Below are 13725 nucleotides of genomic sequence, written 5' to 3' on the forward strand. Positions count from 1 at the left end.
TGCTTTTCTTCAGCAGGGACAGGGATGATGGTTAAAATTGATGGGAAGATGGATGGAGCCAAATACAGGACCATTCTGGAAGAAAACCTGATGGAGTCTGCAAAAGACCTGAGACTGGGACGGAGATTTGTCTTCCAACAAGACAATGATCCAAAACATAAAGCAAAATCTACAATGGAATGGTTCAAAAATAAACATATCCAGGTGTTAGAATGGCCAAGTCAAAGTCCAGACCTGAATCCAATCGAGAATCTGTGGAAAGAACTGAAAACTGCTGTTCACAAATGCTCTCCATCCAACCTCACTGAGCTCGAGCTGTTTTGCAAGGAGGAATGGGAAAAAATTTCAGTCTCTCGATGTGCAAAACTGATAGAGACATACCCAAAGCGATTTACAGCTGTAATCGCAGCAAAAGGTGGCGCTACAAAGTATTAACTTAAGGGGGCTGAATAATTTTGCACGCCCAATTTTTCAGTTTTTGATTTGTTAAAAAAGTTTAAAATATCCAATAAATGTTGTTCCACTTCATGATTGTGTCCCACTTGTTGTTGATTCTTCACAAAAAAATACAGTTTTATATCTTTATGTTTGAAGCCTGAAATGTGGCAAAAGGTCGCAAAGTTCAAGGGGGCCGAATACTTTCGCAAGGCACTGTACGTCCAACAGGCCTCACAACCGCAGATCATGTGTAACAAGCCAGCCCAGGGCCTCCAGCTTCTTCACCTACGGGATCATCTTAGACCAGCCACCCAGACCGCTGATAAACTGGATTTGCACAACTGAAGAATTTCTGCATAAACTATCGGAAACCGTCTCAGTGAAACTCATCTGCGTGCTTCTCGTCCTCACCAGGGTCTTGACCTGACTGCAGTTCGGCGTCATAACCAACTTTAGGGTGCAAATGCTCACCATCGATGGCCACTGGCATGCTGGAGAAGTGTGTCCTTCACAGATTAATCCCGGTTCCAACTGTACCGGGCAGATGGTATGTTGTATGCTGATGTCAACGTTGTGAACAGAGTGTCCCATGGGTGGCAGAAGGGTTATGGTATGGGCAGGCATAAACTACGGACAACGAACACCATTTCACTTTATTGATGGCAATTTGAATGCAGAGATACCGTGACGAGATCCTGAGGCTCATTGTCGTGCCATTCATCCACCCCATTACCTCATGTTTCAGCATGATAATGCACGGACCCATGTCGCAAGGATCTGTACACAATTCCTGGAAGCTGAAAATGTCCCAGTTCTGGATGACATATCTGTATTCCTAGTAATGGGAAATACATAGATTAAGGCCTAATTTATTTCAATTTACTTGTTTGCTTATATGAACTGTAACTCAGTAAAATCTTAGAAATTGTTCCATGTTGCGTTTATATATTTGTTCAGTATAGAAAGAGAACACAAAGCCCCAGATTGACGTTTGTATTTTTATTGATACACTACTGTAAGAGCCTAAATGCAAGGTATTCCCTTAGAATACGTTCAAAAAGCACTGCAGTCTTAAATTACAAAATGGTTTTAAAATACAAAATGTACATGAAATGACAATACAAGGTTCCTGTAAACATCAGCTAAAACCTGTATTTCCCTTTTCTTTTACAAAACATATATTTATAGATATATGCACCCAACCGTTAGGAATGACATCCATTTGAAAGTATCAAAAATAGAGTTCTAATGTCAGTCTGTGTTGCTTTTTACCAGTATGTAAAATGGGAACATATTGTTTATCTTTGGTTTTACAGAAGAGGATGGCAGAGAGCGAATGGTTACTGAATTTAATGCTGCTTTTGTTTCTGGACTCATATGCCTCATTCACACTATAGAGCCAAGCTGCGCCAAGCCGAGCTGTACTGGGCTGCCCTGTTTACGCATCTACATAGTGCTGGAACTGTGCTGGAAAGGACCATGTGAAAATGAAACATCCAAGCCAGCACAGTACGGTTATGATCAGCTCTATACTGTGAATCAGGTAACAGTAACAAGCAGCACCAGAGCCAGCCCTTCCTCTTGTAACTAACGTCCTGCTGTCCAAAATATATATTCTCAAGTAAATTATTAACCCAGAAGAGCATATAGACAACAGTAATTCATATTCAACACGTGAGTTAAGGCCTTCCTATAGTTTAAATAAACAAATAGTGACATTCTCTCCTCACTATTTGAAAATGTTTTACACATAAAACAAAAGCCAAAAGAGAGATTATTATAAACAAACCAGTTATTTTGTAGTTGATGCCAAATATCACGTTGTCATGATGCTTCCGTCATGGTTTGCATAGTAGCCTAATACATATGTGTGCTTGTATTGTACAGAACTGAAATTCATTGTAAAAAACCCCCACTTATCTACAGTTTATTGGGTACAAACACACACACACACACACACACACATATATATATATAATCTACTAAGACGCTTGTACTGTGTCCTTTACAAGGCAGATTCACAATAAGTATTGTGCTGATACTCTAGAAGGCTGCGTTTATACAGGCAGCCCAATTCTGATATTTGTTCCACTAATTGGTTCTTAGACCAATCACAGAACTTTATCAGAGCTGATCTGATTAGTGAGAAAAATATCAGAATTGGACTACCTGTGTAAACGGAGCCTTGAAGTAACAGAACCAAGCATCTCTGCTGCATCTACAACTATAGGCATCAAGGTTCTTTTTCTTAACAATTTTTAAAACTTTTTTTTAAAGGCATCAGGCAGGTTTTTTGTGTATAGCAGAATTATTTTCTATTTCTCACTGGACTTGGACAGTTGTCATTAGCAACATCCTCTCAGAGAAAACAAATGTACATGCAAGAATATACATATATCATTGTCCAATCACAGAGAACATGTTAAGGCAATAGGAGTTGTTCCTACCCAGACCAATCAACATGTTATATTACAGCATGACTACGTAATGTATGGCATACATACATACCTACATACATACATCTATCCAGCATTCAGAATCACATTCTGGAAACATCCTTATGATGATGTTGGACTGGAATATGTTGCTTTTCAACACTCAGCTTTGTCATTTTCTTTGGACTTTTTGTTGTTGTAATTCTCAGGCAAACTGAAAATATTTTTATTATTGCTATCAATATTCCATACATTCGCAGTCTGTATGTCTCCCCAAGGAGGAAGATTGACAAATACATATTTTTGTTAAGGTACCATCCTGAAGAGAAAATTATAATTTGTCGTGATTGTCGTGATGTGCAACACACAGGGGGCCTGGAAGAACCAACAACATACAAAAATGGAAATCGTTTTTTAAAACAAACTTAACCTTGTTCATCAGGGCTGATGGAGGGGGGGGGGGGGGGGGGGGGGGGCTATACATAAATACAATATATATAAATGACTATGTATAAAATACTTTTATCAACAGTTTAAATCTGCAGTTTTCAATGTGTTATATTATTTCCAATAGTATGTGGCGTGAAGCTGCTTTACCCTCAGAAGGTATGGTTGTTACAAAGTGGAAGGCACACAAGTCTCTGGGCCCAGTTTTTCAAAAAGTTATCTGACAAATGACATGATAGAATTGGGTTTTTCAAAAGAAAAGAAAATTATTCTGATCCTCCAGATTTGGTAATTCAATCTGACCATTAAATCGTGATTAAATGTAGTTGTTGCATTTTTTTTGTACTCCTAAAAGGTAGTGATGATAGTTTTGATGCCTAAAATCTGGATTATCTTGATCCCACTGGAAGGGTGTATTCAGGGTGGATTTAGAAAGGTGAAAAGCACCACAACCAATACATTTCAATGTAACTAAAAACATTCTTACATCTGAAAAGGAAAGGTTCATTACGTTAAATTGACAGCAGTATTAAGCGTGTAGTCAGTTGTTATATTGAGAAGTGTCAGATAAATGCATGTACTTACTTATAGGTGATATGCTGGCTCTATTATTTGTCATATAGTTAGTTACCTTTATTCATGAAGTTTACTCATCTCTGTTTCCCTATGACAGTGTAGTAGTACCATAACTTGTCCACTAGATGGAAAGGTGTAGGCCTGTTGAAAGCACTGACAATCTGGATTCTGTGATCTTCATGTTGTGGATCAGAATGATCCTGTCCGATTATTTTCTGAAAAACCGGCCCAAAAACAGCCAGATCAATCTGATCCTGATTGCAAAAGAGGATAACAGAATCCGGAACATTCTTATCCAGATTAAAAGTTTAGAAAAACTGGGCCCAGGGCATCAAGACAGTTAGTGTGCATCCACACTTACAGTATGCTGGCCAAAAGTAGTGCACTATACGGGGAATAAGGTGCCATTTCAGACGCACTTTAGTTATTGCATGACAGAGCTCAGAGGAACACAGGTCCGTCTTGCTCTGTGGATAATTCAAACACCACCTTTAATTAAACTCCAACGAGTCTACTTACAGTTACAAATATATATATTTACTTGTCTTAACAGGCTACCTCGGTCTGGAGGAAACCAGTGTTCATCTATCCATCGCATAAAACATATTCATCGAAAGTCAAGCGTCTCCATATCACAAACTCAGAAATCCATCTAATTTCTATAAAAATCAAAGTCATACTCTGCATGAAGAGTCAGCTGTGCAAACAAACAACAAAAGCGTTTACCATCCTATCATTCAAAGCTGCTATTTAACAAGGTTTATAAGGCATTTGTTCAACCTGAAGAGGAGGTGTGGGGAGTCAGGAGGAGAGTAGTATTAATACACAGATACAGTGGCTTCAGAAGGTATTCATACCCTTTGACTTATTCCACCTTTTGTTGTGGTACAGCCTGAATAGAAAATGGATTAAATATAGATTTTTTACATCTCAACCATCTACACACAATAACCCATAATGACAGTAAAAACATGTTTTTATAAATGTTTGCTAATTTATTGAAAATGAAATACAGAAATCTCATTTACATAAGTATTCCCACCCCTGAGTCAATACTTTATAGAAGCACCTTAAGCAGTGATTAGAGCTGTGAGTCTTTCTGGGTATATCTATCTCTAAGAGCTTTGCACACCTGGATTGTGAAACATTTGCCCATTAAATTCTTCAAGCTCTGTCAAATTGGATGTTGATCATAGGTAGACAACCATTTTCAGGTCTTGCCATAGATTTTCAAGCAGATTTAAGTCAAAATTGTAATTTGGCCACTCAGGAACATCCACTGTCTTCTTGGTAAGCAACTTCAGTGTAGATTAGGCCTTGTGTTTTAAGTTATTGTCCTTCTGAAAAGTGAATTCACCTCCCAGTGTCTGGTGGAAAGCAGAATGAACCAGATTTCCCTCTAGAATTTTGCCTGTGCTCCATTCTGCTTAATATTTAATTTAAAAAAAATCTCCAGTCCTTATCGATTACAAGCATACACATAACATGATGCAGCCATCACTATGCTTGAACATATGGAGAGTACATAACACTTTGTACTCAGAACAAAAAGTGAATCGCTTTGCCAAATGTTTTTGTGTATTACTTTAGTGCCTTGTTGCAAACAGGATGCATGTTTTGGAATATGTTTATTCTGTACAGGCTTCCCTCTTTTCACTCTGTCATTTAGGTTAGTATTGTGGAATAACTACAATGTTGTTGATTCATCCTGTTTTCTCCTTTCACTGCCATTAAATTCTGTAACTGTTTTAAAGTGACCATTGGCCTCATGGTGAAATCTCTAAGCCATTTCCTTCCTCTCTGGCAACTGAGTTAGGAAGGATGCCTGTATCTTTGTAGTGACTGGGTGTATTGATACACCATCTAAAATATAATTAATAACTTCTCCATGCTCAAAGGGATATGCTCAATATCATTTTTTTTTTTTTTTTTTTTTTACCTATCTACCAATAGGTGCCCTTCTTTGCGAGGCATTGGAAAAACTCCCTGGTCTTTGTGGTTGAATCTGTGTTTGAAATTCACTGCTTGACAGATAATTTTATGGGTGGGGTACAGAGATGAGATAGTCATTCAAAAATCATGTTGAACACTGTTATTGCACACAGAGAGTCCATGCAACTTATGTGACTTGTTAAGCTCATTTTTACTCCTGAACTTATTTAGGCTTGTACTAACAAAGGGGTTGAATACTTATTCACTCAAGACATTTCAGATTTTTATTTTTTATGAATTTATAAACAATTCTGAAAACATAAGTCCACTTTGACATTATTGGGTATTGCGTGTAGGCCAGCGACAAAAATTACTACATTTAATATATTTGAAATTCAGGCTGTACCACAACAAAATGTGGAAAAAGTCAAGGGGTGTGAACACTTTCTGAAGGCACTATATCTACATGGCTGGAAGGTCACTAGAAGTGTGGAATGTTGCATATTACAGATCCCAGTCCAGCACCAGAGAAGAAGAGAAGGGGCTCCCAGGCACCCAGAGACCAGAGACAAAGAAGGACAAGGGTGATGGGGGTGTCGCAGTGGGGCTGCAGTACTACCTCTACACTCCCAGAGGGTGCTCAACCAACCGGGTGTTTGTACTGTCGAGGTCTATGCTGGTGAGAAAATCATGAGTACAGTATTCAACCCTTCTTTATTCCTACTGAGGGGTCCTATTTTTCCTCACTGAGCACTACACTGTTAGGGACAACATTGTGACTTGAGAGGGTATATTACATACTCCAACCAAACACCCTGAACAGAGAGTTTAGCTGCATAGAAACCGTTTAGGAGGTGATCACTATCTAAACCAGTGATCACCTCTGGGGATCTGAGCCCAGGACTGAGAACTAATGCTAAAAATGAACCCGAAGTCAACTGAACAGAGAACATGTTCCTCGTCTTTCTGCCACTCACTGACCCCAATAATCCTAGTTTGTCACCACCCTGTGGTGTTCTCCTGTTTATAATCTGATGTATACATGTGTAGGTGGGTGAATCTGAGCTCTTTTGCTGCCATGTGGGTATATGAAAGGTTTGTTCATGTGTGTCTGGAGGTCTTTTTGTGGACTGGTAGGGCCATGAAGTGTAAAGGGGAATCTCAGCCCAGTCTGTCCTGCCTAGAGGCAGGTAAAGTCCTGTGGTGGAGGTGGTGGTGTTGGGGCTGGTGAGGACACTGCTATGCCCAGCTGGGTGTGTGGAGGCCTGGCCACGGAAAGCGCTACGACTGGGCACCGCCACCAGGGGACTGGGACATGTCTCTGCCGATGATCTCATTCACTGGAAACACAAAGAGAGAGGATACAGGTTCACTACAGCTGAACAACATAGTCCAGATGGTTTATTATTATAGGCTACTAAACCTTAGCAAGGCTTTCTTCAACTTCAATTGACCCAAAGTTTTTCAGGACACATTAATTGTCATATATTATCAAGAAAGCAAATCTAAATTGTGTTCCTGAATGCATTCGGACTGTGAGAAAATACAAATGTTTACCAGCAGAGGGCGATGTTGCCCAGCTCACTTACTGACTACTCTGAACACAGAAAAGTTCAGCTTCAGCATATCACAGTGGAGAGATAGAGGGAAAAACTCATACATACACTGGCAAGACCCAGAGGTTCAACTCACAGCTTTGGAATGACAAAACCACCGTCAACAACCAGAAAGCGAGGATAAACTATTCCATTCACTGCCGTGTGTCATTACCGACAAACATGACCTTTGACAGCGTCCAAGATATTTAGTCTTTACCACCACAACATGTCGACTCCTATAAATATCATCCTCCGTTTATTGAATGGCCTAGCGAGCACCATTTCTCTATTGCGTTTCTTCATTTCTTCCACCTCTTAATGGAGCTTGAGTACATTTCCTCTGGCCTATTATTGTGGGTTTGCGAGTGTAGTAAATGGGCCTGTATAAAACTAATCCATTGTTACAACACATGTTGTCGACCCCAGAGAGGCACTCAAGCACAGTGCTGTAGGTAATTACTCTGCCAGGCAGAGCTAGCTAGGCCTAATATTAAATAAATAAGTTATTTTCTCTTCGCTCTCTGGCAGTGGGGCATGTTGGAGATGCCTCCAACAGAGGCCTGACTGTTACAGTGGTGCCAAAGCTGTTTTCAGCTCACACCGGGTCCTGCGTGGCTCAGCGGGAGAACCAGCGGGGAGCCTGTAAAAATCACAGCCGTAAAGTAAATCAACTTCTAACCCCCATATCACGCTAACTGAAGCTGCATCTGGTTAACTACAGTACCTGTGGAACAAAAAGGAGGGTGAGAAAGAGAGAGGGAGAAAGAGAAGAACTAGAAAAGAGAGGGAGAGAAGAGAGAGGGGAGAGAGAAAAGAGAGAAAGAGGAGAGAGAGAGTGAAAGGAGAGGATACGTAGCCTGGTTTGGTATTTGTGGAAAAAGTGAAGATATTTTCCACACAGCAGCGACTGGTAGCTTTGCATTCGTGCAGCAGTGGCGGCATTCATACACCGTTCATTTCCTGATGTGGCACATAGGTGTCAAAAGTCATGGCAGGTCAAAGAGACAGAGGGCAAAGAGAGGAGAGGGTTTGACTATCTGGTTTAGAGCGAGGAGATGGTGAGTGAGTCCTCTGAGCTCTGACAGTTTGACACACATTAAGACAGATAGACACGCAGGTATTCAGCCAGACCTGCACATACACCACAGCAACAGTACCAGCCCTGCTGCTTGGGGATTCCTCTTCTCTTACCTACAACTGGCCACTTGTTGTGCAACTGTCTGTTGTGAAATCATACATTTAATGGCCCACCGTGTCTGATGGACAAGTCAGCATCTGCTTTATATGGGTCATATTATATATGGGTATTTATATATGTGGTATATTATTGGTAGATGGAGTGAGAGGAACATTGACAGTCAAATCACGTGTAGATTAAATTCAGAGTATTATCGAGATATTAGGAAGTCCGTTCAAATGAATTCATCTTAAGATCTTCCCTTTATATTTCTTAACCACATGTTGCTGTGTATGGGGTTAAATAATAATTTATTCATTAACACAAATCAAGAATGATACTTTTTCATCAATTTAATTAAAAGCCTTGATATTCTGTATTCCAGTTGTTACCCCCATCCCTAAGATTCATCAGCTATATATCAACAGTTACCCCCATCCCTAAGAATCATCAGCTATATATCAACTGTTACCCCCATCCCTAAGAACATCAGCTAAATATCAACTGTTACCCCCATCGATAAGAATCATCAGCTATATATCAACTGTTACCCCCATCCCTAAGAACATCAGCTAAATATCAACTGTTACCCCCATCCCTAAGAATCATCAGCTAAATATCAACTGTTATCCCCATCCCTAAGAATCATCAGCTATATATCAACTGTTACCCCCATCCCTAAGAATCATCAGCTATATATCAACTGTTACCCCCATCCCTAAGAACATCAGCTATATATCAACTGTTACCCCCATCCCTAAGAATCATCAGCTATATATCAACTGTTACCCCCATCCCTAAGAACATCAGCTATATATCAACTGTTCCCCCATCCCTAAGAATCATCAGCTATATATCAACTGTTACCCCCATCCCTAAGAACATCAGCTAAATATCAACTGTTACCCCCATCCCTAAGAATCATCAGCTATATATCAACTGTTACCCCCATCCCTAAGAACATCAGCTATATATCAACTGTTACCCCCATCGATAAGAATCATCAGCTATATATCAACTGTTACCCCCATCCCTAAGAATCATCAGCTATATATCAACTGTTACCCCCATCCCTAAGAATCATCAGCTATATATCAACTGTTACCCCCATCGATAAGAATCATCAGCTATATATCAACTGTTACCCCCATCGATAAGAATCATCAGCTATATATCAACTGTTACCCCCATCCCTAAGAACATCAGCTAAATATCAACTGTTACCCCCATCCCTAAGAACATCAGCTAAATATCAACTGTTACCCCCATCCCTAAGAATCATCAGCTATATATCAACTGTTACCCCCATCCCTAAGAACATCAGCTAAATATCAACTGTTACCCCCATCCCTAAGAATCATCAGCTATATATCAACTGTTACCCCCATCCCTAAGAATCATCAGCTATATATCAACTGTTACCCCCATCGATAAGAATCATCAGCTATATATCAACTGTTACCCCCATCGATAAGAATCATCAGCTATTATTCAACTGTTACCCCCATCCCTAAGAATCATCAGCTATATATCAACTGTTACCCCCATCGATAAGAATCATCAGCTATATATCAACTGTTACCCCCATCCCTAAGAATCATCAGCTATATATCAACTGTTACCCCCATCCCTAAGAACATCAGCTAAATATCAACTGTTATCCCCATCCCTAAGAACATCAGCTAAATATCAACTGTTACCCCCATCCCTAAGAACATCAGCTATATCAACTGTTACCCCCATCGATAAGAATCATCAGCTAAATATCAACTGTTACCCCCATCCCTAAGAACATCAGCTATATATCAACTGTTACCCCCATCCCTAAGAACATCAGCTATATATCAACTGTTACCCCCATCGATAAGAATCATCAGCTATTATTCAACTGTTACCCCCATCCCTAAGAACATCAGCTAAATATCAACTGTTACCCCCATCGATAAGAATCATCAGCTATATATCAACTGTTACCCCCATCCCTAAGAATCATCAGCTATATATCTGAATACAATTACAACGTCTCAAAGTCATTGCACTCCTGTAAAACCGGTACAAAATACATTTCTCAGAAAAAGTAATTACAACTATTTCAAACATAATTTTACAGTATCGACAATGAATACTGTAGCGTCAACTGTACTTGCTAGTTGACTACCATTAAAAAAAGCAGTGAAAACTTATTGGTGGTTCCATGATAGAAATAGAGGTGTTTATTTGTATTTGTTTGTGTGATCTATGAGCTGCTACTACTGCTGATGTGACAGAGGGAGGGGCAGGCCTTTGTGCTTGGCTGGCTAGCCACTGTCTCTATCCTGTTGGCGTGGGCGGATGGTTCTTCCTCTCCCATCACACACGGCTATCTATCTTCACACATAGACTGTATTTGTCGGTTAACTGCGACAGACAGCTTTACATAAAACATCAGTCTACAACAATGTATCCACGTTCTAATCACAGCACACGAGCTGAAATGTTCAACTAAAAATGAACCATTATTGTATGTGTTTAATGTAAGTCTCAAGCACAATGTCTATCTGCAGTTGTGTCTGTTTAGAAAACGTTCCACAGAACACACACAAAACACACAAAACAATGCAAACTTTCACACGGGCATTAGATATCCTGTTAATCGACTACTGGTAAGGTTTCAAAATTGGCTCTAACAAGACTGACAGTTATATAAAATATTATCAATTAGGCCTATAATCTGAAGTAATGTAGGGAAAAATCTTTCAAATTGTGCTTGACTTCAGTAGTTTCATACCTGAACCAATGTCTCAGATTGACTTGTTTTTATGACTGCATCAGAAACGTGATGATTTAGCCCAGCTTACTACAGAGAACCCTGGGTCTCTTTAACCCTCTGGAAGGGAGATCCTCTTTATATGACTAGGAGGGGGGGGTCCCTATTAAGCCAGGGAACTGCTCTTCATACAGTGAACTGTCATTTCGCTTCTAAGGCATAGCTCTCTGGTCCTAGGGCTAATCTATTTTACTGGATGTGTGACTAAACCAGCCCATGAACATGACTTCCCTCCCCATCAGACCAGTGTCACCTCTCAGACAGTACTGTAGTGGGGAACGAACCCTTCAATCACTGTGACTTAGGCTAATTACAGTCAAAGACAGAGAGTCCCTCCTCGATCAAAGTCCATCAGTGTACTGATTGGTGGTAAAACTAGGTTTTCAGTGTGTGTCATGTCATTATCTCAAAGGGGAAACTCACATGAATCACTTTACCTAACCCAGACATAGGGGAGAAACAGACTGCCCTTATTAAATCTACATAGTGTGGCCTTTCTGACCCCAATTATTTTTCTTTGCTTTTCTTTGTTTGGAATCACACAGTGATCTTTAACGTCATGTCTAGTGTACATTTCATGTCTAAAAGGGATCTGCTAAAATGATCTCTGCAATGAGAAACAGAAGTGAAACAGTCAAACAGATGTGGATTTTCTATGATAAACAAGTCATCAGTTAGGATGGAAAACAGGTAATCACCCTGGTTCCCGTCTGACAGATTGAAAAAAACGTTCCCTGACAGACAAACACTGAAGTGTGAAGCAGAAAAGGGCATGTAGGGCGCTCCAACAGAGAACCAGCTTCAGAAAATAACAAGAAGACTGAGTGATTGTTCTCTCCACTCTACCAAATGAAGAAAACATGTGACGATGGATAACACTTGTGCAAGGCACGGGACAGGCAAGCCAAGATTCAGTTGGTCAAAAGGAAGACTTGCAATGACATGCACACATCTTCTGAGAGCCTCGGGTAGAAGAGAAAACATCAGGCGTTCAAGTCAAATGGACAAGTCCACTTAATGATCATATTTCATTGGAAATATATGGTCAGTTTCAGTAACAGAATCTAGACGACTAAAAACATTCCAGGGTTGCTAGGCTAACATCTCTTTTTTGCCTGTTTAACTGTAGCTCTGAAGTCTGTTACTCTAGTCTGACACGCTGCCAGAGAGACAGATCACAGTAACAGTAGAGCTCCAGTCAGAACACTATAGCCTCATTAGAACACTGCTGCAGTTTTAACAAAGTCACTCATCTCTGTGAATCATCTGTGGATTTCCCATTTCTAAGTGATTCCCAACACACGTCTTTTGATCCGGCCCCTATAATGTCTGCTCACAGGAAGCCATCAGATGACCACAAGAGTGAGTTACAAGGTGGAAGCCAACAGGATTGGAGCCAGAATGGCCATCCTAAAATGTTGGAATGGAAGCCAATAGGATCCGGAATGGCCAACCAGAAGATTAATCTAAACTTCTACCACAATAGACCATCACCTTAGGATGTGCAGTAGGGATCAGATAATGACACATTCTATGTGTCTGCTGCATTTCACAGTGACTAAACACCTAATGGCACTTAATGGCATTTTAAGAGATTTTTCCGGACTGGAGGCTAGTTTAGTGAGTTAAAAGAATTCCTGCATCCACATAACTAGAATGGCGGATAACTGCAGTAACCTGACTGCCATGTGGAGATGTGATATGGTGTGTGTGTGTGTGTGTGTGTGTGTGTGTGTGTGTGTGTGTGTGTGTGTGTGTGTGTGTGGAGGGGCAATGCACATCACTTTACTGTTTACTAGAGCAGGGCAGAGTGACTCAACAGTTCTCTGAGACACTTGACATGTACACTCCCCTTACAGTCACACAAAGCACACTACTCTCTGTTAGGAAACACAAATCAACAATGACATCTAAGATAGACAAGCTAACTGAAACACAACCCACGAGCTGGTACAAGAGGCCATTTGCATACAAACAAGACAATATTATATTCAAAACATTGATATGGGACTCTGTAAACACAAATAAAAGGATTCTCTTTCTGTTTTCCTGGCTGAAGGTCAATGTTAAGTTCCAACATTACCAAGGATCTCCGGCCTGCCCGGGCACTCCGTCTGCCTGCCGCTGGCCAACATCTTGACGGAGAAACACACTGAAAAGCACGCACACACAGACACGCACACACAGACACGCACACACAGACACACACACAAAGACACGCACACACAGACACGCACACACAGACACGCACACACAGACACACACACAGAGAGAGAGAGAAAGGCACACTGGCAGGACCTGAACCCCAGAGCCCAG

At 40.5% G+C, this 13725-nt stretch overlaps 1 protein-coding gene across 3 annotated transcripts in view; it reads right to left on the reverse strand.

Annotated features, from left to right (window-relative positions):
• Positions 1-5945: 5945 nt before the first annotated feature.
• Positions 5946-13725, reverse strand: part of nfatc3a (nuclear factor of activated T cells 3a) — an 81125-nt gene continuing 73345 nt past the window's right edge. For all 3 annotated transcript variants that reach the window (XM_021607747.2, XM_021607746.2, XM_021607748.2), the window contains exon 10: positions 5946-7168. In XM_021607747.2, coding sequence (XP_021463422.2) covers positions 7110-7168 — 59 coding nt within the window. In that variant the 3' untranslated portion in view covers positions 5946-7109. The remainder of the gene's footprint in view (positions 7169-13725) is intronic.

The sequence above is a fragment of the Oncorhynchus mykiss genome, chromosome 6 (genome assembly GCF_013265735.2).
Source record: "Oncorhynchus mykiss isolate Arlee chromosome 6, USDA_OmykA_1.1, whole genome shotgun sequence".
Lineage (NCBI taxonomy): Eukaryota > Metazoa > Chordata > Actinopteri > Salmoniformes > Salmonidae > Oncorhynchus > Oncorhynchus mykiss.